The sequence below is a fragment of the Hippichthys cyanospilos genome, chromosome 11, assembly GCF_059441005.1.
Source record: "Hippichthys cyanospilos isolate Australia breed blue-spotted pipefish chromosome 11, RoL_Hcya_1.0, whole genome shotgun sequence".
NCBI lineage: Eukaryota > Metazoa > Chordata > Actinopteri > Syngnathiformes > Syngnathidae > Hippichthys > Hippichthys cyanospilos.
Window position 1 is genome coordinate 13581308 of NC_142379.1, and position 25865 is coordinate 13607172.

Consider the following 25865-nt stretch of genomic DNA (forward strand, 5'->3'; position numbering starts at 1 on the left):
AAAGGGAGAAGAGCAGCTGAGGTTCCTTACCCAGAAACCTCATCACAACCCACCCTCCCCTGGTTTCTCATCCCTTCAATCCCCTCCCGACTCAACTTCCTTCTGCTAGTTACCAAGGCAACAGGCGAGGAGCAGAAAAGAGATGGGGGGGAGAGAGAAGTGTGCCACCGAGCAGTTAAGTAAACTAAAGAGCTTGTTTTTGCTGAGGTTCGATTGGACCATCCGCACACTGCTGGTTGATTGTGTTGTTGAAGATCGCTTTGAAGATTCGGAGGCCTTATTGCCCTCATTTTACTTCATACATAATTTATTCAGAAAGCTTGCTGGAAACGTAACGACGGGACGCAACTTAATGATGGTGATGCACTTTTCAAAAGAAACTGAATGAGGTATTTGATTAAGTGGAGGTGCTAAGATGACAGATTTTTCTCTGCTGGCAGCTGGAGACTCGGATGCAAACCTCTTGAGTGTTACGGCGGAACTGTTAATCCTTTTCAGACTCGCACTTTTAACCTTCATTACTACCTGCTCGCGCTCTGCTTAGCTCTGCCTTTTTGCTGCTCGGCTCTCCCTCCCCCAATCTACCCTGCCTGTTTCAGTAGTTCTGTTTCCAGTTACGCGCTTTTACTGATTTCCTTGAATAAAACTGCACATCATTCCCGATAGTTAGTTGCCTGTTTAATAGGGATGGGATGATACACAAATACAATGAGGCGAGATGTCTCACAAGATTGAGTCCACAAGACAAAATGAGATTTTGGAATTAAAAAAAAATGTCCTGTCAAAATTTTCCAGTTTTCAGAGTTTTCTTTCTATTGAATAGTCTGAAAGAAAATCAGCGATCTCGTGTGTAAACTCCATATCCTATTCTCTAGAGTCGTGCCGTATTTATTTGGTTACGCTCCTTCCAGTGTTGTTTTAGGTTAGAGTTTTTAATCCAATCAGAATTCAGCTAACCTTTGTCGCCAAGCTGCTAGAAATTTGTCTGAGGCCTTCACAATCAACATTGTGGCTGTCTGTCCACTCTAAGGGAACAGGCACAAATATTTAATAGACCCTCACGATAGCCAATCGGATTATTTGGTGTGGTAATGTTTATTTTAAAGCATAAACTGGCCTGATCACCTTGTTTGTCGGCGTGTTGCATTGTCATTCAGAGCAGTAACAGGTAGCAAATTCTTCTACGTATTCCATAGCATTTGTGGCCCAATAAGCCAAAAAAGTGATTTTGTGCTGATCAAGTATCAAATTGATTATTTTAAGTCAGCGATTACTTATGGATTAGTAACTGATTACTTTGGGTACTGAAGTGCTCCATCAGTAGTTATTGAAAGTAATTGATTCCTTTAGTATTTTAGTTCCTGATATAATCATGCACTAGCTCATGAATAGTTGATCACTTCAGTACTGTAGTCCCTAAAATAATACATTTAGTACTATGTCTAAAGTGATTAATTATTTTACCAATTAAATGGTTAAAGTAAGTGCCTATTGTATAGTAATCAGTACCAGCAATTTTTGAGACTTTCCTTCAGCCAAACACTTAAAAATAAATCAATACCTGGGACGGAATGTCTAGAAAAATTGATAAAATATGTCTTTAGGATTGTATGGTTAACTTTTTAAATCTAATTTTCTCTTTAAAAAAAAAAAATTAAATACGGTACCCAAATTACTGAAAATGTCATGTGAGTTATCACAAAATACAAGAGAGAAATGTATTACGGTATGTGGACTCATGTGAATTCTCAGTATGTTGTTACAAAAGTCTGATTTGCTTGAGGCTACAATTGAAATATATTGATATGTGTATCATACCTTTTTGTATTGTATTGTAATTTAAGGGCTAGAAAGAAATGACATTTACAGTACTGACAAGTTCATTCAAACGTATATGACATCATTTGACAACTAAACAATAACTTGATTTTTTTTTTAACCTAGCCATATCATTATGGAATCTGTTTTCAAATTGAATCACCCTTGAATCGTTTTGTAACTAGGTATAAAAAAAAACATTTTTTAATCAATATTTTTATCAATGTTGATAAGGATATAGCAAAAGATATTCCTGTCAAAAATGAAAATGTAAGAGATAAATGTGTCGAAAGCAACTCCTCAAATATATTCCCAAATATTGTAGATATTGAAATATTTAACGTTGTTTAAAAGCCAAAAAAAATAAAAAAAATCCCTTGAATGTTTTAATCATGATATGGCACAATCCAAAAGTATTTTAAACTATATAGTGCAAACTCTCACATACATTTGTAACCCGTCTTTTATAACTGATATTTTTTCCTTTCAAAATGAAAAGAGCGTGCGAGCCTGCTGTTCAATATATATTCATCTATATTTATAGCATTAATAATACGGGCAGCAGAGTGGTAGAGTGGTTAACACGTCCCGCTCACAGTTCAGACACCCGACTTTAAGTCCAACTTGCTCCGGCTTTCCCGGGTGGAGTTTGCATGTTCTCCCCATGCCCACGTGAGCCACCCGAATGAGGAAAAGCGGTAATAGAAAAGGGATGGGTGGCGTTAATAATATTTTGACAAATCGAACATTGTGAAATCACAGTCTGTCATATTTACTCACGCCGCCCAACCACATTGTCTCTGCAGCTCTATTTCGGGCCACCATCGTTGCCATTGACCATTGACATTGTAAACATATTGCTTCAATCGAAGCAATATGTGGCATGGCAGGATAAGGAGGCTGAAAATCTGATTGTAGGCATGACTCGATTACCGATTTGGTTTGAAAAAGTCAAAGCTTCAATAACCACTCAAATTTTCCATCAACAGTAATGTGCTCCTTTTGTGTTTCGAGGGGAACTGTAAGCAGAGCATAATATGACTGGCTGATTGTAGTGATCGCTAAATGAGCCAGCTTTTTTTATAATAATGATGAGAGGCCAGTGGCTTTTTTTTCTCCTTCTCAACTGAGGATAAAGGAGAAGGGTGAGCAGTTAAGCAGAAATGAATGCATACAGGCGAAGGCGGACAAGAGAGAGCAACTGCTTACATGGAAGCTTTTTTTGCCGTTTTATGTACATTGTCTGAAAAAAAAAATAAAATACTGGGTGCCAGGGTACATAAGCAGCCCACTGGTCTGTACTAAAAATAACTCACCAGTAATGTGCCTTGCCAAAAATAATTTTAAAAAGAAGAAACATTTACGTATTTATGTGTTTTATTTTGTTTGTCCATCCATCCATTTTCTTTAGCCGCTTTTTCTCACGAGGGTCACGGGCGTGTTGAAGCCTAACCCAGTGGTTTTCAGGCAGGAGGCGGGGTACACCCCTAACTGGTCATCTAATCAGAGGGCAAACACACCAATTTTTAGACGTATTTATTTATTTATCCTTTATAGATTTATGTGTATGTATGTATGAAGGACATAAATAAATAAAAATAAATTATCACATGTATTTATACTTAAGATGGTACATGTATATTAATATACCAAATATTCTATATTTTTCTTTATTTCTTATATTTTCATAATTAAATAAACTGTGTTAAGTTGAAAAAAAAACAGTTTTTATTTACCAAAATATTCTTTTTAGAAATGCCTATTAGACAAAAACATTAATAATAATAATAATAATAATAATAATAATAATAATAATAATAATAATAATAATAATAATAATAATAATAATAATAATAATTACATGGACATACTGAAAGTGGTGCAGCCGAGAAAGAGATTTTAAGTGAACAGAATAGGCGGTTGGGATGAATCAAAACAATTCCCTGGAACAAATACTGCATTTAGCATGCAAGTTGTAAATGTAGAGCAATGCCAACATTGTTTCATTATAGAGAAGACCTAATAAACAATAACCACATCCCAGTAAAATTGTCTTAAGCCCCCGACTGTACGCCCTTGGTCATCCAAAAACAAAATAGAAAAACATCTCATCCAATCACATCAAATAGTAGCTTCTTCTCTCCAAGACTATTTTCCTTACTGTGGTTTGTCAATAGCTCATAGTTCACAGCAGGTCATCTGGCATCAAGCTATGTCCAAGCACACACACACGCACACACTCATAAGCCCACAGGGATGTTCCGGGGCTTGAGGCCAGTGACAGAAGGAGAGAGGTGGCTGCATTCTCTCCTGCTGACAGACCTTTATCCTGCATGGCCACCTTCGTCCTAACTGGGATGCACATGCGCACATATATACACACACACACACACAGCCAAATGTGTAGAAGAATGCTGTGTACTTTATGAGTGAATAAGGTAAGGACACCTCTTCATTCACATGTGCATAAAAAAGAAATACTTTTTCTTTTTTAATCACAGAGAAATAAACTCTCCCAGATGTTGCAGGGCGTCACAAAGCCGATTGTGTCTGACATTGCCAGGTTCACCCAATCCCCTCAGAGAAGGATAAAACAAAATTTCATACCAACCAGGAATTGTTATTTTAGTATTAATCTAACTGTCTGGCATCCTAAACATTATTTTAAATGAGTGTCCTTTCAGGGTGTTCCAAATGATCTCATTTGCTCAAATTACATTAGTCATATTCATTATTTTAGAAGCAAAATAAACATCTGAACAATTTAATCCATTGTGTGCAGTTGTGTTTGTACTTGAGTGGTGTAGAATTGCATCAAACTAAGAGCTGTTTGTAATAAAATGATAACAATAACAATATATGTTTGTTTTTTTCAGGAGATTAAAAACTGCAGACCGATGAGTATAGTTGCACGATCTGTCTGTATGGGTTGCAATCATTTGTGCTCAAATAATACTGTAAGTTGTTTAAAGATTTCCAATGAGTGAAACATTGATTCTAATTTCATTAGCCCATCCATGGTGTTTTTTTTTTTTTGTACTAGCATTAAGCTTACATGAAACAAAGTTATTGTGTTTTGGTGAAATACACAACATGTAATTCCTTTTTTATTATCAATCCACCCATCTTTGTTGTGTTTCTCCTTAGTAGGGTCAATGCTAGAGGCTATTCTTGCTCATGCAGGGTGGGAAGCAGGTCACACTCTAAACTGGCTGTTTAAAAAAAGGTAAAAAAAAAAAAATGGAGTAACAATAAACCAACTGAAGTACTTAGTGCATAAAAAAACACACACACACACATATTCCAAAGTGCTACTTTTTGCTAACTGCAGGCATCATTTTCAAACAGCTATCAGCTACAGTATTAGCATCCATGTCAAACAGTCATCTCATCATCACATCTACCCACTGCCAAGGAATAAATGAGGGGATGCAAAGTGCTAAACTCATTTGCACCACACAAGTGGTTTGCTGTCTCGGCCAAACACTCTCCCAACATGTCTCATCTAATAGGATGACCAGACATTTCATGTTAACCGATACAGTCCCGGTTTTGAGCCTTGTGTCTTGAGTATTGTGGCTTCAAGCATATTGTAATATGCATATTACAATGCATATCGTAATATAGTTTGCAATGTTTGTAAAAAAAAGGCTATTTTCTGGAGCTTTTACATGTCAATAAACCCGCATCAGCCATCAAACTTGTCATTATACGTGATGCTGTCAAAACTTTAAAAAATTAAAAATAATTCATTTAAAATGAACATCCACAAAATTTTAAGAAGTCCAAATTGCAGTTTAACATAAGAACATCATTGTATTCATTTACTATTAATTGAATGAGAACCAAATAAAATAACACAAACATATTAAAAATGAAAAAATATATAAAGAAAAGGCTTGCACTCAACAAACAGCAGTCACAATCGATCACTCTTTTCAATACATCCCGGTTTTTCTTGACCTCTTCATGCTCTCTATTTCTCTTGGCACTGAGATGTAAAGTGTATCCACTCGGGTGTCCCCATAAGTTTAAAAGCACCGTAGCACATGTGCCCAGCCATGCTTTGGTGTCTCTTGTTGCTGCCTTGGTTAAACAATTAAAGTTTGCAAATCCAGTGTAGCTCCAAACACCAAATCGATTCTTTGCAAACAAAAGGCTTTCAAAGCAGAACTCGGGACAGGTTAGCTAATAGCTACGCTACGCCGCTCACACATTCAATCAAAGCCAACACGCGTAGCTTGCTTGTTGAGCATCCACTCACGCCATGTTCAACATGAGGCCTCTAGATGGCACTTTTATGACTCAATTGGCAATTGCAGCAGTCTATTAAGCATACGAGCAGCTCACATATACACACATCTGCGCTTGCTCAGAAACCCGAAAAGGTTATTGAAGTGAATGCCCTGGCGCTTCCAGGAGAGGGCAGATTATATACAGCCTGGTGACACAAGTTAGCTGAATTCTAATCGGCTAAAAACTCCAACTTAAAACTACAACACTAGAAGGAGCGTAACCAAACGGACATAATCTGACACGAACAGAAAATGGAGAATAATTTTATATATTTATTATAAATATATATATATATATATATATATATATATATATATATATATATATATATATATATATATATATATATAGTAGTTTATTATAGTTATGATCAATCAATCAATCAATCAATCAAATTTTATTTATATAGCCCTAAATCACCGAAGTCTCAAAGGGCTTCACAGAATGAAAAGAGGTCGTACAGAGACATCTTTTCAGTATAGGGTACACAACAGCATCCCCTGTCAAAGCTCCCAGAAGGGGAAGGAAAAACTCAAAAACCCCAATTTGGGGAAAATCAGAAAACTCCAGAAGGGACCACAGGTGGGAGGAGCCCCCTTCCAGGCCCACAGGTTGAAGTGGATGCTGCATGTACCAGACACAGAAACATGATAATAATGTCAGCTTATGTTAGGCCAGCAGAAAAGGCCTTGCTGGCCCTGACGGCCACCACTGTTTATAAATGCAGGAAAACATGCAAACTCCACACAGGAAGGGTGAGTTGAATTGATCTCAGATTTCTGAACTGTGAGGCAAGCGTGCTAACCACTCTTCCACCCATACTTGACCTTTCTTATTTCAATTTATCCATATTTGTTTGCTTTGGTTTTCAAGGTGCATACAATATGTAATCTTTTGTTTGTTCAATGACTGCGTCAATCGGATACTTTGAATATTAATTGTAAATACTTGGAATGTCTTTAGATTGCAGGATGTTTGGCATGGAGGAGCAATGAAGCATTGTGGTATGAGGCATGGTTCTTTGATCAGGGTAGATACAGACAGTTAAAAAAATGTTTATCAAATACTTATATACAATGAAATACTATGAAAAAAGGCATCTCAAAATGGATGGAATACATTGGAAACCGATTGACATATTACAATATGCATATTGTGTCACTTCATATTGTGATTTTATCACCCAGCCCTAGTGCTGAGTCCCTATGCATTTCGTGGGCCCCGTAACTTTGTCCCACTTTTATGAAGGTTGTATTCTGATGTGCCCTATTTTTGTTGGTTTTTATTTATTTATTTATTTATTTTAGTCCAGTAAGCAAGCCAATTGTTTGGGCCATCGCAATCACACGGTTGTCATGATAACCAGTAAAGAACTGTTAACCTTTACATTTTTGTGAAATATCAGAAATAAATGAACAAATAAATATATGGTATGAATAATAAAATAATTAATAACTCTCTGCTTCTATGTTCAAGAATCATGGGGAATAATGAGAATCAAGCCGAGTTCCTCTGGCAGCGCATTTCCAAGGTAGGAGCCCAAAGTATGTTGTGTTCAGTTTTGTGCACAAGCTGGGGAAAGAAAAAATGCTTGTATTCAAAGCATGTAGGTGTAGGTGAGTGGATAAGCAAAAGAATGTGTGGATACTGTACTCATTTTTGAAGTTGACTCGGGGTGTGTTCAATGACCACTCACACAGCAGGACATCTTAACTATTCTAGAAAAACTCATACAAATTTGATAATATTGGCACAACACCAGCAGGACCAAATATAAAACTTTGTATCATGGTTTTAAGCGCTGTTGAACAGTCATTCAAGAACGCATTACGCATTAGCTACAATTTTAACACAACCACTGCTCAGCAGAATGTCTAGCACCTCGGTTTGTTATAAATACCTTCTGCTGACAATGTATTGCAGACTTCATTCTCAGCAAAATTGTAGTGCCCTGGTTTTTCATTCTGAAAATCTAATGGAAAAAGTGTCAAATTTCACTATGAATATTTGAGCTAGAAGGCCTTCACTGAACCCTTGTGAACAAGGGGAGAAGCGTAAGTGAAGCTGAGCAATTCAAGGATCCTGTGGCACACACAGAGTGCCTATTCATTATGTAAAAGAAATATCTAAAAATGAAGAAAGATCTAAAAATAAATATAAATGAATCTTTCTGTCACACACAGTTAAACACACTAATATGAATGCACCCACACTCACATCTATAGTGTCATTATAAACGATTGAAAATACCATCAGTGCAGGTATCAGGAAAATGAAACGGCATAGTGAAAGGTTTTGTACTGAAAAATATTCAGTAACACTGTACACCAGGGTCACGGTGAAGATAAAAATTGTTGCAGTTACCTTGGCAACAGTTTACGAGATCAAGTTGAGTTAAAAATAGAAACATAGACACCAAAATAGGCTCACTAAAATATACTTTGAGCGCTCATTCACTGTAGATCAATGGCACACGTGACAAGCACAAAAAGTGACATGATGTGTCACCATGGCAACATAACAGCCATTAGGTTCTTGGTTTAGGGTTTGCTCATTGGGTTGGGAGAGAAGCAGGAGCAGGAAAAAGAGCAGCAGGAAAGAGAAAGGGAGCAAAAGCCTGAGAGGCAAACTGAGCGGGAGGGGGCTTGAAGGAGCGAAACACCAATGGAGAGAAATGATGGGCATAATCCAGATTAAAACTGCGGGTTTTGGACAATCCCGAGTAAGGAGTGTTGCATTGAAGCCAACTACCCACCCACTGTGGCTCTCCCGTGCCAAGCTCCAACCCAAATCAGTCGGTCTGGCACAATCGGGAAGCCTCCATCACACATCACACATTCATCCTAAAAGCAAATAGCTCCATGTACTACCAGCACTTAAGCCTAAATGGTCAAAATTGGCTTCGTGATCGCTTCTCATTATATTTACCCTTACTTGCTGAAACGGATTGTAAATGCAAACGTAAAGGGAGCAGGTGTAGAATTACAACAGATCAGAAATTGCAAGGGCCATGACCGTTTGAAGAATGTGCTGTGATAAAAATGTATTTGTGAAAAATGAACCTTATCGTTTCTTTTCATTGACGCGTACTTCACACTTCAAGCCCCAATTTTTCTTTTGCATAGCGGTTTTGCGAATCATTGATCATTGGTTTTCACTAAACAAAAACAATTTGACATTTTTAACTACTACTATCGTTATTATTATTATTACATTTTTCAATGGTTAATGCATCAACTATCCTTTTTTGATTGAGTTTGAAATGTTTGACCGCACTTAAATGCTACATGCATCTTGTTACGTTACCAACTATACAAGAACACTTGTGAAAAAAACTTCTGTTCTTTGTTAATTTAAAGAAATGTGGTTTCATTCATTTACAAGCATGCGAATTCGCAAGGCAACAGTAGTGTCGCCAAATTCTGTTCAATCAGAAAGAAGTTCCGCTTCTGATGTGTCCAATCAGAGAGAACTCTCTCTTCTGATGTCACCGGTGTCTGCGTCTTTAGCGGAAATTAAAGTAGAGTGATGACGCAAGTCTTCGGTTTACACTCGCTACATGCAATCGTGAATCCGAAGGAGCTGATGAACCTCGACTTTGGCCCGGGGTTTTGAGACCTTTGCTTTTGATTGATTTTTTTTTTTTTAAAAAGCCCAGCCACATAGAGCAAATGGAAAAAACTGGAGACATTTACCGCCCATTTGCAAGAACCCCGGCAACGTATAGACTATGCCTTAACATGATTTTTAATGACGATGTGTTGATGTTGGTAACTAGGCAGTGATGACAAACATTTGGGATAAAGGAGTAGCGAGGCAGAGTAGGCTAATCGGACTGCAACCACCGCTCGGAGGGACAACTTCAAAATATGATTGATTGATTAAACAATGGTGTTTATGAAGACGTTATCCTACGCAGCGCGTTGGTGGACTGTTATATTATGCTTTGGATGTCAGTGCGTATCAAATAAACACTATAAGAAGATAAACTAGAAGAAAATATATATTTTTTTTAGTACCTGCATCACTCAAGTACTGACTTCACCCCTAGTCCTCTCACCGCATACAACTTACACAACACAGGTGAGTTTCTCTTGGTTTCCACTTAGTTACTCGAACACCACCAATAATATTTATTATTGTATATATAATTCATAATTGAAATAGCCCCCCAACATCCTTAATTACACAGAATCTCCAATTAAAAAGAGACCCATCGTCAAAGTTTTGCAGTCAAATATAAACTTGTACACCAAAATACTATCTCATTACAGTATTTCAGTGACTACCAAAAATTCACTCAATAATTGGCTAGGAGTGTTAATGTAACATATTGCCCAAAGTCAAACACACTCCTGCAACCTTACTGCTTAATTGAAGAGCCCACAAATGGGATTTGGGATGAGAGATATTGGGAGTGTGTCTTGGTGTGAATGCACTAGAATGACTGTAAGTGCGTGAGTGCAATAGAGAGAGAGTGAAGAATGAGAGAGATTAAGCAAGAGAGAGAGAGAGAGAGAGAGAGAGAGAGAATGAGAGAAAGTCTGCCTGTTTTTGCCTCTGAGTAATGAGTAAATATAGTAACCACGCTGCTATTTTGCTTACATGCATGACAACCACACTTGTATATTTCGATGGCCATCTGTTTGAGAGAGAGAGAGAGAGAGAGAGAGAGAGAGAGAGAGAGAGAGAGAGAGAGAGAAGAACGGGTTGTGTGGGGTGGAGTTAAATGGGCGGTGAATCAGGTGGCTCGTTTCAGTATGTTGGGCCAGGCAATGATGGTGTGTGTTTCAACAGGGTGTAAAGTGTTCTGGGTGTACTCTGCATTTTTTATTCATGTCAAGTCAATAAGACTGCAAAGATGTTACTAGCTCTAAGGAAGGTGTCTTGAACACACATGCACAAACACAAAACTAGTCTTGCACAAAGCAAGGTCTAAATGCGCATGGGTGGAGTTTTCATATTGTTGGTATTTCCGTAGAAGAAAAGGACGTTGGCATCCTCGTAAAATTGAACACAGCTGACCTTCTTCCCAGCCAATGAAATTGGCTCTTCTCATTCTCTTGAAATTCAATACAAAGGCACATGGTCTACAATGGCAAGAGAAGAACTGAGTTGATGGTGTCCGTGCAGGATATGGATAAGCTCAAACTATGTACCTAGATAAAGAACTGCATCACGTGGACGCAACAGGGGCGATTCCAGGGTCAGACGTTTAAGGGTGCAGAGATTCATTTTAGGGGCGCTTGAACACCCCAAATAATGAACTAGAAATGCAGATTTGTAACAACCCTCCAGCTGTGCCATGACCTGGGAAATTCCATCCATTTTCTATAGCTACGAATGCTCACTAGGGTCACAGGCTTGTTAGTGCCTATCCCAGCCGTCTTTGAGCAATAGGCAGGAGACACCCTGGACTGGTTGCCAGCCAATCGTAGGGCACAACCTGCCAACTTGCCGACCTGGGGAATTGTTTTTTAAAATATATCAACAAAAATAATGATTCAATTATTTTTTAGGATGGTTCAATGCAGAGTGTTGACATATAGCATTTATGAATGACAAACATTGATATCCATCACAAACATCCAAGGAAATCAGTCAGATTCTATCTACATGATGAAAACCACCAAAATTGTGTCAAACCACTTGTGCCAAAACTTAGACCAGCTTTCAACTTGTGTAAAAAAATGTCTACTCTCAGTCACCAAAGTGTCAGGTGCACCAAGGCAGTGTAAAAGAAAATGCCCCAGAATGCTCAACCTGAGCCAGCACACTGCCAAATTCCCAAACACTTAAACCTGACTTGCCCTAGCTCAAAAATTAGCACTATCTAGGAAAATAGATCGTTACAGGCTAGTGTGTTCAGTGTTGTAATTGCATAAATAAATCCTAGTTCATTCGAGACCCCAGTGTGAAGATCCAGCCAATGATGGGAGTTGAGCCGTGTGAGGTTAAGCAAAAATAAATCAAAGCCTGTGCCTGCATTCTTTTTATCTTCATGTGGGAGCTCGCAATACAATGCAGCAGCATCGGGAGTATGACCTAATAAATGACTGATACAGAAGCGATTATATCTGAAGCATGTAATACAAAAGAATATGATAGAAATATGAAATAAACTTTACGACCCTTAAAAAAAGACGTAATTAAACCAGAGGTAGCCAACTAGCGGCCCATGGCCCATAATTGGCCCGCCAGAGGACGTTGATGAAAAGAAAAAAAAACAAAACAATAACTCAATAACTAGGGTCTGTCACAGCATTCAACCAATATAAAATGTCTGAATACCATCACAGTCTTTTATCTGTATAAAAAAAAGATAATAAATAAATGAGGAAAAGGGGTCCCTCATGACAACATAATAGAGATCTAGCCAGAAGACTATCGAAGGACCTCCGCTTTGTATGAATTCCCCCATCATGCTCACTTCACAAGCAGCAGCTCTATAATCAAGGTTCTGTAAACCTATGGTTGCTTCGGATAAATCAAGGATATCGCAGAACTGGGGAATGTCTTGCAATGACAAAAGTTTGGATTCTAAAGATTTCTCAATTGTCCTAAGTGTAATAAGAAACAGAGAAGACCCTTAGGTGCATTAGCGGGGTGAAAAATGGCCCTAGGTTTTGTTTTTGCTTTGTTTTTATACATGTTTAAATTTGATATTTTTTTAATTGTTTTCAGGTCTAGTGTATTCCTCAAATTGAATGTCTTGGAAAAAAGGCCATTGATCTTGGTATGTAATTGTGATGGTTTCAAACCGACCTTAAGCATTTAACCCCTTAGGAATGTTGCATTTTCATCAAATGTGACTAGCAGGTATTCATTTACTGTTGAGCCAAACATTTCATTTCAGTCTCATCAACCTACCTGAAGTACATTTCTAACGGATTTTTAATTACTTTAGTTTGGATGGGATGGGATGGATGGATGAAATTGGAATTGTGAATTTCCACCACATTCAGCTACATGACAAAGGCGAAAATGAGGCAAAACCCATGAATTTAAATTTATGACATTCACAGCTTTAAAACGACTGTCACAATTCTCCTGTTATGGAAATCGGCATGATGTGTGTCTTTTCTATCTCTCCTGAAGTGGGAAATGATCAAATTTACCCTGAGAGATCATTGTGATCGTTTTTACAATCATTGGAAGCCACTTTGGTAATATTACGAAAGACTTTCACCAAATGAGTGTTCTCGCAGTCTTTTATTGCTGGTTGAGTTGGTTGCCCCCCCCCCCACACACACACGCACACACACTCACACCAATCTGATAAGAACAATATGTAAAAGCTGAATATTGCAAATGGCTTTTTTGTCCTTAAACGTATGTCATCATTATTTACTATTTTGTATGCATGAATAGAATTTTAGTATGAGGTCTGTTTGTTGTTTGGGGTGGGCTTTTTTTTTTTTTGGGGGGGGGGGGGGTGATTACTTAAGAACACGATATTGACACACAATATGTTCATCTTGCATTAAAGTGTTAAAAAAACTACGGTCACAATAATGAAAGTACAGAAGTGATTCATTATTATCAGTCTGACTCAGTCAAATGAGCGGGTTTATACCACCACAAACATCTTGCCTCCAACCCCAGGAAAGACTTTGGAAAGTTATGTGCCTTACTTGACTGTGACTGAATGCTAACCTTAAGAATTGATCTTGAGGCACTTGGTTACATTTTGTAACATTACTGTCCAATGAGCTTGAACAGTTGCAGGCCTATGATATTGTCTGTAAAGTCTCATTGCGATCATTGCAATGTGACGTATTATTTCAACATCATTTGAATTACACATTCAGCAAATTTTGGTTATTTTAACGTCTGTCCAGTATAACTAATCCGAGTTTTACGTGAACAATGACCTAGAAGGTGCTAAGGCTAAACTGGTAAGCCGTGATGAGTCACCCTCACAAAGAAAAAGTTTCTTTTAGAAGATGAACTTTGACCGCCTGCTTCATCTTTTTTAATTCATTTCCTTTATATACATACACAAAGATAGTTTATCGCATGAATAAAAACTTCAGTCCTACATAACAGTTTTCTTACATATGCACAATAGGAAATGTGTTTATTAGTCCATTGTCCAAGTTTGAGGATAATTAAGAGTGTGAAAAAAACCTGGTCATTAGGAAGATGAAGGGGGAATTTACTTTTCCAACCTCAGCTCTAACTTTGCACAAATCCATATTTAAGATGTTTTTTTTTTATACGGCACCGCTTTATCAAAGGCTGTCAGCAAAATATTATATAAAGCACGGCCCATTTTTGGCAAAACTAGAATAGAAAAAAAAAGCCGCACCGTCCATCATTACCCGCAAGAGTCAGCACGTATATTTGAAATGTTATTTTGACAAGTTTATAGATGGATGATGCAACTGAAATGCAGTAGGGTATACATAGATACAGTACAAATGCCTCCCACCAGTGATTCATAATCTCCCTGTGGAGCATGTTAGGTCATTTTAATAACCAGCTTCTTACAGCCTCACAGTAAAGGCAATGACATTACAGCCCACGGCTCCCCAGGGGTTATTACATATGGATGGAGGAAGTGTGAAAGCAGAAACAGCCAGAGAGGAGATGAATGAAAGGCGAAGGTCTCACTTGGCCTGCTCTAAGTGTCTCTTCTTTTTTTTTTAACAATCACTCTTGGGAATTGGACACAAGCAAAGCAATAGCACAGCCCATTTGTGCTGTTCTGCCTCTCTGTTATTTTTTTTCTTTCTCTGCTCACGTTTTCCACATCAGCTTCCCGCCACACAAACATAATCATCCGTCACCTCCATGGGGGCTGTCAGTGCTTCTTAGGGATTTGCTGAACAAAAGCATGTAATGATCTAAAGGTCATGTGATGACAGACAAGGCTGTGCCCATCAACAAACACACAAAGGCCCAAGTACATACTGCTCCCTGATTAATATTGGTTTTAGGGTGGTGTGGCACACTACAGCTGAAAGAGGACATGTGGCTCAAACACGCATGCTTTCCTAGATGGACGATTATACCTGAGTGGCAAAGCCCATTTGATTCAGTCATGCAGACATGCAGTATGCAGAGCTGCTTGGTTCATGTCATGATTAAAAAAAGCAACTTATGTAAGAAAGAACAATCGCGCTCTTGATCACCTAAACAGACGTGCGCAAAAATGGACGCAAACAGATCCTTGTCATCACCATCTCTTTTTCGGGTTTTTCACTTAGCCTCTGAAACCCTGCTTCAAATTGTCACAGCTTCAAATTTTAGCCCTGGCCTCTGGTATTTGCTTTAATTCCTGGGTTGTGATAAGGTAAGGCTTGGATATGTTGTAATTTTTTGTGTTAAACTAACATGCCCTAATAAAAGTATAATGCATGATTTGCAAAGAGTAGCAATTTTAGTAAAGTGTATTACATCAAATGTCTTTCAAATACTGTACGTTATTAAGAATGCAACTAAATGAGAATATTTGACCATATCAATAACTGAAAATGAGAAACACTTGGTCAAAAAACGAAAAAACAAACAATCAAAAACATTTTTTTTCTTACATTGCCTATCACCTTTGAGAACAGCCTGTAACATCAAAAAGTGATGTCCCGCGTCTGCTTGTAAATGAGCAATAAGAATAAAACAAAAAATATAAAACATATAAATATAATTAAAAAAGAATTTTAAAAAACTATGGCTCGGAAAATTATTCTTGTTCAGTGTTTAATGCTTGTTTAAAGGGGACAAATTTGAATGTGCTGCAGTTTGTTTTGTGTGATTATGTTATAATATTTATATATAACATTGTCAGGTTTATTCTTTATTTTGAATCATTAAAATACCAACCATGAGAAAGCAAGTCAGAAGCCTCGTTATTTGATGAGATACTGTTAACGTGAAGGACTTGACGGACCATTTATTAGGATGTAGTAAGTAAAATATCAAAGTAGTTCCACGCCCATCATTCTTCTATACTGTATCTATGTTGGCTTTTATAGCTTGATATGAATCCCACATTATTTAGGCGTTTGACAATACGTACAGACTTTGTTTCTGAGTTTGAAATGTCCGACTGTGTTTGAATATAGCACATGCACTGCATACATTGTAAGCGGCTAGCGCTAACGTTGAAGAATTGTGCCGTATCATGCAATTCAGTGTAATTGATGAGCGTTTTATTAAGCATGCTTAATCAGTGAATAATTATGTTTTTTGTTTTTTTTTAATGATGTGGTAATGATGGTCACTCTGTCATGTGACGGCAATAAAAATGGAGATGCAAGTACTCAAGCTAACCACTCTGTTCCCACTACCACAGCTGCAAAAGCCAGACAGACATTTGCTGGGTTTTTATTGTGTGATCACAACATCCGGCTTTTGATGGACAAACATTTTCAAAAACAAAAAAGTGTTTTTTGAGTATAAGATTTTTGGACTATAAGGCCAACTTTAAATCCTTTTATTACTTAATATATCGGCAGTTTGCCTTAAAATCAGGTGCAACCTATAATGTATATGGATGTCAGCATTTCAATTTCTATTCATATTTCTTCCTATTTACTTTCTCCTTCCGGTCTGAAGAATGCGACACTTTACATGTATGTAAAAAGGAAATTGTTTTTTTTTCGGAAACCTATCTTAAAAGATTGAATTGGCAATAAAACATTTTATTTATTTGCTGTTCTGATTTGTGGCCCTTAAGGTGCGGTGATGTGCATTATTACCCAGTGCAAGCTATATAAAAATATTTCCAAAAATACACCTGCTCTATTGCTGATGTAACTAACTTATTCACTGCTATTGACGTCATCAAAGATCCATTTTACTTGGACAGTTACATGTCAAAAATCAATTTAACTTGGCGGGCAATGAAAGAGTTCAAGGGAAATCACGGTGATAGCTTAACATGTTAATACTATGAATTAGGAAATAAAATCCCACAAGTCAACAAAGCGCAGGACAATATAGGCAATCCCAGCTTTCTCAAGCAGTCATGTTTTATTTTAGGACTTCAACTTCCTTGAGCTTGAGCTTTAATGTGTTAATTTTTCATTTAGCATTCCATTAGCAGTGACCCATGCGTACATTCGTAATGCAAACGGACAAGCCCAAAGACTATTTTATTAAGTGTCCCACCTTCCATCACGTTCCACTTCCTCTACCATTACTGAAGATCAATATCCATTGAGTGGGAGGACACATTTGCATGTTTAGTACTGCTACATTGACCAGTAGAGACTCACAAACGGGACTGAGACGAGTGGGCGCAAGACTACAGAGACATAATGAGTGATGTGTTGACAGCGGTTTATGTGCAGAATGTTTATCCTCAATGGCTCTGCGTCCCGCACTTTGTCACGTGGCCAAGGAAGTCGATTTGCACCTGGACCACAGCCAGTAATGGCAGAAATAAATCATGGCTAACAGGTGAGTACACACTTTCTCACACACAGAAACACTTGAACATGAACCCATTTACGCGCAAGTAAATGCATTGAAACTCAAATTCTGTGCAGTGTGATGAGATGTCACAAGCATGCAATCGCACACGTGCACACATTCACAATTGCTCTGCATTTTTCTCTCATCAGAGCGTGGGGAGCATGTCATCTCATATGGACACCGTGGCCCCAAAGAACAAAGCGATCATTCATTCTGAAAAGTATTTCGTATTAATTTCAATTTGATTTTTACCCTTCTATTGGACAAAATAAATAAAGATAAAAGATCCAAAGATAAAATGATCGTTTTCATGATGTCACCATTTGATATTTAAAGTTCCCCTCTCACACGATCGCCATCGGAACATTGCAGCTGTCTGGGCAACAACCATAATAAATGGCAGAAGATTATGAAAGGATTTTTGCCTCTGGATGTCCTGGGCGCCCCGCTGAGGTCACGACTCACAGCACCATCTCGTGACGAGACGGTCCTCTTGGCGTCTTCCCAACGCCCCGCAGACAGTAGCCATGTGTCTTCATGCTTGTCTGTGAAGAAGCCGCCTTCGCTTCCTTTGCCTTCACCTTGCCTAATTCTCCGCCGACTGTACTTGCCTTCTTTTACGCATACGCGCTGAAGCTTTTCAGCTCAACTGCTTACTCCCTCGCTTTCCAACTTTTCTCTAGAGTTCTCTCAATTTGACTTTGTGCTGTTATTGCTTTACATCTAGAAATGCACGGGAAATAAACTGTTTGACGCTTGGCCGAAGATCGAAAACACAGCCATCACCTCTTTTCGCACATCGCCTCGCGGCAGCCAATCGGGTTCAAGAGCAGACAAGCCTCGCAAGTAGCGTCCTGCACAGCTCTGTATATTATTGATGAAAATGAAATAAAACTGCATAATCTGGATATGAATGTTATTTTTGTTTAGTGTTTCAAGATCAAGTTCCTGAAAAAATACCTAGCTATTTGCCTTGATATTTGATTAGGTATTGTAAACATAAGTGACGAGATAGTCAGATGAACCATTTATTGTAATTAAGTAAAACATCAATGTCTTTTCACTACCATCATTTTTCTTGATGACCTTTTAGAGATTGTTAGGAAGAGCATAATATTTAGATTTTTGCCGTTATTAACATTTAATGAATTAACTGACTTTCTTCAGTCTGGTTGAAATGCACCACATGCGTAGTTAGCGGCTAGTGCTAACGCTGGAGACTTGTGCCCTAAGAATGACAGCACAATTGATTAGTGGTTTCTTAGCATGCTTGATCAGCGATTGAATTTTTTTTTTTTTTTTTTTTTTAATGGTAGTGTGTTGATGTTGGTCGCTCTGTGATATGACAATGTTGAAAATTCACACAAGGTCTTTAGCCAGCCACACAGCTAAAAAAGTTACAAAGGACTACGGCTATTGCATTGTGGTCCATGTACTGTATCATTTGTTGTGTTTTTTTGGCCTTCACAACATGCCAGTGGGGTGTAAACTGAAGTTGTTTCTCTTCCTTGCCAGGTCTTTTTTTTTTTTTTTTGCCTTGCCGGTAGTCCCAGAAAGAAGCGGAAGCTCACTGGAATGCTTTCCAACCGTAATTCCCTACCAAACCGCACGCCTCTCCTACTATGTGCTTGTGTGACATTCAGACAGAAACTTGCTGTTTTTGGCATCATCTGTTTTCGGACAGATAATTTCAGTTTTAATTATCTATCGGCCATAAACCGAAAATTCATGTTTTTCCATTTTCCAATTTGGTGGATGCCCATTTCGATCTCTTGTCTTTATCAGGCTCACCGAGCACCTGCAGTGAAGTCTGACGATTCACCAACAGCAAAAGAAAACCAAATTAATCCATTGACAGATCATGTTTGACTTTTAAAGGCATGCAATAAGTGCAAATAAGTGTGACTGAGTTAGGTCAGGTCATTGCTTTCAATATAATCAACTGCATAAGAAAAGTAACAAGCTGTTTTTCATTCATTTTCATATCGCTGGTGCACTCTGAGCAAGCACAATGATCAACTTTTACACATCGTTTACTTCATAAAACGCCTCGCATGTATTCATTCAATAATTCAAGATCTGCACTAAACACAGTGAGTCACTATGCTGTAGGGAGCGGAGCTTCATTTAAAGTGCTAATTCATACATGCTAATAAGAGATTTATGCTGAATCTGATTTTTTTTTTTTTCTCAAACATGTCCCAAGAAAACCCCAAAGTCAAGAATACGCTAAGTCCCTGACTAGTTGTAAAATCGTGTCTTATACTGACTACTGCGCTGATGTGCCTGTGGGGCTAAAGCACTCATAAATAATTTCCCCTTCTGCGGCCTACGAAAACGGGTTATCCAAAGTAAAGTACAAGACATCGCGGCATGTAGACAAATACATAAATCATAGACTCCATGACCTTACTCAAGCGACTCGTTTTTATTTATATTTAGGAATGACATAATGGAGTGACTGCAAATGGGGGACGAGTGTGCGCGCACGTGTAAGGAGACGGAGAAGCACTGGAGTATGACAAGAGCGGAGAACGTGAATGAAGGCAGCGGACTCTAAAAGCGAGCTGTCCTCACACTGCCCGGCTAGCAGCGATAGCCAAAGCCTCTGCGTGGGCTAATAGTGTCTCTCCTGTTTGCCTAAATCTTCCATCATGTCACTCAGGGGGATTAAAGAAGCTAAAGCCCCCCCCTGGCCCTGCCAACAGCCCCTCTGGACCAGCAATCACTTAACGGGAAGCAGGACTGGATTCCTGCAACAAGTACGCTTGCGACTTAACACGCTAAGGATAAGGAGCGCGGGCTCTTGTCAGGGTGAAGTGACTTGTTCTTAGTGTGCCCGTATTAATCCGTGCAGACTCACCTTCCTATCATAGTTGAGTGCTGCTGCACGGCGGCCTCCAAGAGGCGCTCGAGGATGGTCCATTCTCCCATGGTTGCGCTTTGGGGGCATCCACTGGGGAAAGGGCTTGTAAGGCTGACGCCCCAATAAGACACCGGGGTTGGTGTTCAAGTCCACTTGAGGGTGAGACAATACTGCTTAGTGTGAGCTTCTGAACCTGCAAAAGCAAAAATGGATCAAATTTGAGCATTGATTCGTTTTTTCTTTCATAGGGCTGTCTATAAACCCACTTGAAATACTTGTCGAAAGAAATGGAAAACAAATATGCGCGTGCATTTGAATCCATCCTTACCTGTCGAGGGTCGCACCCTTTCCTGCGAGCGCACCTGTTTGCGTCCTGTCACAGACCGGGACCAGTACTCGTCCAGACGATTTTCAAGAAGCAGTCACGATTAGTGCCCGTGCGCACCCATCTCCCAAACGCTAACACTTTGCCCCCACACACTCATTAAGAGCAGCTTGTCACACCAAACCAGGGTCATGTCCATACGCTCGTGTGAGGCTGAATTAAAACAGATTTGCACCTCCCTCCCATCCTCTTCATTTTCTTCTCCTCTCATCCAAGCCGGACAAAGTCCTCTCCTCTGTCCTGCTTGTGGTTCAGGCAGCTTTGAAGAGAAGCATCACCCTCCCGCCTTCCTCCGCCGCTCCACTTGGAAGTCGCGCAAGAGTCCTTTGCTGGCTTCTCCCCTGCTCCTCCACCTCGCTCCCTCTCTCTCGCTTTCTGTTTCGCCTCTCCTTTTCTTTTCCTCACCTCATCTTCTTCTTCTCACTTGCTTCCTCTGTTTGTACCCTCCACCTGACTGCCTTTCGCTCTTACTCGCTCTCTTGCTCTCAGAGCTAGTAGGCAGCCAGACCGAGCGTGTGTCTAGAGGATTACAGAAAGGATTCATCTCTCTGCTCCTCCCCCTCCTCTCGCTCTCTCTTCATCACCGTATTTATCCCCCAAGCATCCCCTCTCACACACACACATTTACAGTATCTCACACAGCGACACCACCTCATTCTCAAATCACACACCTCATCGCAATTTTTTTTTCGCGTTCTGCCCGTTCTCTCCACCTTCCTTCACGCTGTCTCGTGCTTCACTGCGAAGGCAACGCTTGCTGTTTATCCACTTCCAGAGCCACAACGAGGCTATACAAGGATACTGAGCGGGCACGGGGGAAGTGTGTGACAGAGAGAAATAGTGTTGCGAGTGAGTTAGTAACTGTGTGACTGTGTGCAATGAGGATGAAATTAGCAGCACTCATTCAGATTTAGAGTAATTTACTTCGAGGATGCTCAGCAGTGTTGCCACAGTTACAGTGCCTTGAAAAAGTAACTTAGTTAATTTATCGATTTCTTGCTTGAAATGTAACTAAGCTCGATTACAAATTACTTTAGTAGTTATATTTCCGATACCGAGCACCTCATTTAAACGTAAAAAAAGACACATGATTTTGCCGGTACTTGAACGTGTGTTAAAGTATGTGAAACAGTGAAATTAAAGATCAAAGTGTCTTTTTAGTAAAAAAAAAAAAAAAAAAGACAGCATCCTTTTTCAGTCTTATCTTAAGAAAAAAAAGATACATTTCAGAAGAATCTCATTTGACATATTTAACCATTGATGTTGTCACTCCACATTTATAATGTACATTTTTGATAAATACCGGTATAACAGATTCATTAGGGGACTTTCTGCAGTTCCACAATCTGCTGTGACTGAATGCATACTAACCTGAGATTTGTTTATTTATTGATGCTGTGTAAATAGATAACGCTGCTGACTATGAAATAAACCTGAATATTTTTGTTTTTAGCTGGTGCAAATTCAAAGTAGCGACTGCACTTGCTTGCACCTTGAAAATGCTATGATGTCACTGAGCCGAGAATTTGAAACTCCCATTACGCATTTCACTATGATCAATAGTAATAGTGAGTTGTCCTAAGAGTCAGGTGGTTTTTTTTGTGATTTTTTGTATTTCATTATTTTCATATATTATACTAGTAACTACAGTACTTTTACGTTGCATTGTGAGTGCGACAAAGGCATACAGACACACTGTTTATCATTATTCAGGCATGTATAGCTTGGTAATAAAAGCTAAAGATATTTAACAAAAATAAACAACATAGCATGGATGTAACAAGTCTAAACATTCCCATTCAAATGATTTTTACGTAAATTTGAGAGGCAAGGTAAAAAAAAATAAATAATAACGATATGGTCGCACAACTGAGTTGTGGCTGTTGTGTAGATGTGTCCAACCAATTTCAAACTTGTGTTAAATGGGATTTGCCAAACATTTGCTGACATTTAAAGTGCCACCGATCAACCCTGAATGCAGTTTACCTGCTTTGGAGGAATTTTCTTTGTAATATTTATTTTACTTTCAATCAGAAGCCTGAGGACATTGTGCCGACAATTATTGGTATTTGGAATTGTTCATAATTTCCTCTATCTTGTCTCAGCTGGGGCAAAACTGCCCTAAAGCATGATGCTGCCACTGTGCTTTACCCTACATACGGTATGTATAGTGTTCCTTTGATCAGGACCAGTGCTATGTTTGCATCAAACCTACCTTTTTTTGCTGTATGGCCCAGTACTATATGATTTTGGTCCTTAGATAAAATTCTTAAATCATCCATCTATTGGTTGGTAGAGAGAAACAAACTTTCAAATTCACAATCACATCGAAGGACAGTTTTGAGTTTTCTATTATCCTGCCATGAGAGCATTTTGAATGTGGGAGGAAACTGAAGTACTTGGAAAAAAAAAAAACAACCAGGCACAAGGAGAACATGCAAACTGCACACAGGAAGGCCGGAGACCGGAATCAAATCCATGACAGCTACACCGTGAAGCAGATGAAGCACTAGTTGGCCACTAATATATTCTTATTTTAATAATTAATAAAATATATACATATTTATTGTTTTAAAACAATGTAGATTGAATAACTTGCTCTAGCAATTACAGCCATACCAAAATCAGTAATTAAAATGGCGCTAACAAGTAAACATTGGATTAGGTCCTTTATTATTATTCTAATTATTACCATGCCCATGTTGTTCTCTCATTGTCTCATTCTCCCAGGGAATGTGCGTATATGTTGTAAACTGTATACTATAGTATGTATTGCCATACCTGACCTCAGCTGTCTTCTGCTCACATCTGGAGCGTGTCCGATGTGCTCCATTGTGTCCAAATCCAGCACAGCATCTGTGAACCCGACACAGTCCAGAAGTGAGAAGCAAGCTAATTTGGTAATGAATCAGTATGACTACTCTTACACATGCATTCTCATGATAACAAACTCTCACACATACACACACGCACGTACACACCCATGAACACGCACACAGACACTATCCTAAAACAACCTGGCATCACTATGCCTCCCAGACAAAATGGGAAGGGGGGGGGGGGGCAAAACACAAACAACTTAGCTGCCATCTGCTTCTGTCTGGCATGTGCAAAATAATAATAAAAAACTGACATATTTCCTGAACGATCAAACAGCTTTGTGAAGTGTTGAGCAGCACCAACATTTGGATTTAATGACGTTATTTAGTCCCACAAAGTCCTCATTCCAGTCGAGTTTCTTTTTGATGACTTGGTTTGGAACTTTAGTGATGATTCACAATCAATTGGTTGGCAACACTTACTCCACACTGAAATGGAACAGCTACTGCAAAATTAGAAGCCATGAGACAGTGTGTACAAAGGAGTAGGATGAATACTAATTTGGCAATTTTCAGACTGCCCTGATTTTCTGAGTCTTGCCAACCTTACTAAGACGCCTACAATATTTCAGTTATGAGGTTTCTCAGTCCTAACACTAGGAGGCACTATGTAGAAGAAAATATCGTATATCAGCAGATAACATAGCTGTGGCTAGACGAAGTGTCAAGTTAATTACATAATCAAAAAGGAATAATTAACAAATTGGGCAACAGTTTTAGAGATCATTTAGAATTTTCGTGAACTCATTCAAAGCTATCGTGTCTTTTTTTTTTTTTTTTTTTGCAAACCAACTGTTATGTTTCATCCTCAAGTTAATTTATTGATAACAATAAGACTGGGAGGGATGGCAGTGAAAGAGTTAAAAATAGAACACAGTTCAAAATAGAACACAGTACAATGCATTTATGGTCGTTGTACAATACAAGTGAGGATTTGCAGAGCTAAGGGCCGCTGCACCTGTGCACGCCACCATCCTTGACATCAGTGCTTCTCAAATAGTGGGGCCGGCCCTCCCCTTCATGAGGGTGCAAGGTGATGCCGGGGAATAGGCTTCGTTTTAGTTATGTGAAGTGTAATTGTATTAAAATATAAATGTTCATCTTTTTTTTTTTAACATTACATTCATGCACTTTGATCCACTTGGTTGTTTTTTCTGTTTTAGACAAAGATGTAACCCTTATAAATGCTGTAAAAATAAAAGGATACAGGTTTAGGTATATTTATACAACTTTTATAGATAATAACCTTATAGTCAGCGCATAGAGTAATGTTTGAGAACATTACAAGAGAACATAACATAAAACTGTCAAACAATTGTCCAAAGCCTTTAAACCCCTCACCAGTAATTATTCTGATTTCTAAAGTCCTTCAAAAACTATCTAGACTATCTTTAATTTGAACAATCTTCATTCTGGCTATAGTTTAAATTCAACTGTTGCTTTCATCTTTATCACTGTGAAAGACTTAAAAAAAATATTTTCAAAAATAAAAACTTTAAAATCCTAAAAAAAAATTTCAAAAATAAAAACTTTAAAATCCTAAAATTTCTACGAGGTTTTACCTGGCAGGTTTTGGCATTAAAGATTCCATTTTTTTTTCTTTCAAATACCAAAATACAAAATAACTCAGCAAAATACCTTCAACTTGAGGTTTTAAAACTTACTGTCCATCTGTTCGTTGCATGCGTCCCATCCACGGTCAAAAGTCTTTTGAGAAACTCCAAGATGACAAGCTGGCTTCTTCAGTTTATTTTTGTTTGATGTTGAAAAATCACTGGATTGTCTGCTGCATGTGAATTGATTGCAACTAATTTTTCAAAAGTCAGTGGTCATTTGGACATTAGCGTTAACGTCAGTGTAAGTTTGTGTGGTAGTGTACAGCATTCTTTCATTTAGCAATTGTGTATGTAAGAGAATCCAAAAAGGGGCAGGTATTCCCAAACTTTGCACTGTAGCACTTTATTAAAGACTTGATATTTCGAATGGTATGCATGCCTGGGGTCAACACAGGTTGGGAGACACTGCCAACCAATTTTTCTTGCCTGCCTTTAGCTAACAATTGTAACTTATAGCTGTCAGATACTCTGAGGGGCCACTCTTGATTCCCATGCAGTTCTGCAGCCAAGCAAACATTTGCATTGAAAAGACTTTTCTGATAGCTTTTGATACATTTTGCCACTATCTGTCATTGATCTAAGGC

At 38.6% G+C, this 25865-nt stretch overlaps 1 protein-coding gene and 1 long non-coding RNA gene across 2 annotated transcripts in view; one reads left to right on the plus strand and one right to left on the minus strand.

Moving 5' to 3' along the window:
- The window catches only part of gjd1b (gap junction protein delta 1b), a 36309-nt gene extending 15017 nt beyond the window's left edge, over positions 1–21292 (minus strand). The window contains exons 1-2 of the mRNA XM_088427804.1: positions 20730–21292; positions 20399–20594 (exon numbers count right to left, since the gene is read on the minus strand). Coding sequence (XP_088283930.1) covers positions 20399–20469 — 71 coding nt within the window. The 5' untranslated portion in view covers positions 20470–20594; positions 20730–21292. The remainder of the gene's footprint in view (positions 1–20398; positions 20595–20729) is intronic.
- LOC148416044 (uncharacterized) lies at positions 134–17520 on the plus strand. Its single transcript, XR_015867226.1, has 3 exons — positions 134–174; positions 7591–7645; positions 17398–17520. It is a non-coding gene; the product is annotated as an uncharacterized LOC148416044 (long non-coding RNA).
- Positions 21293–25865: the final 4573 nt, after the last annotated feature.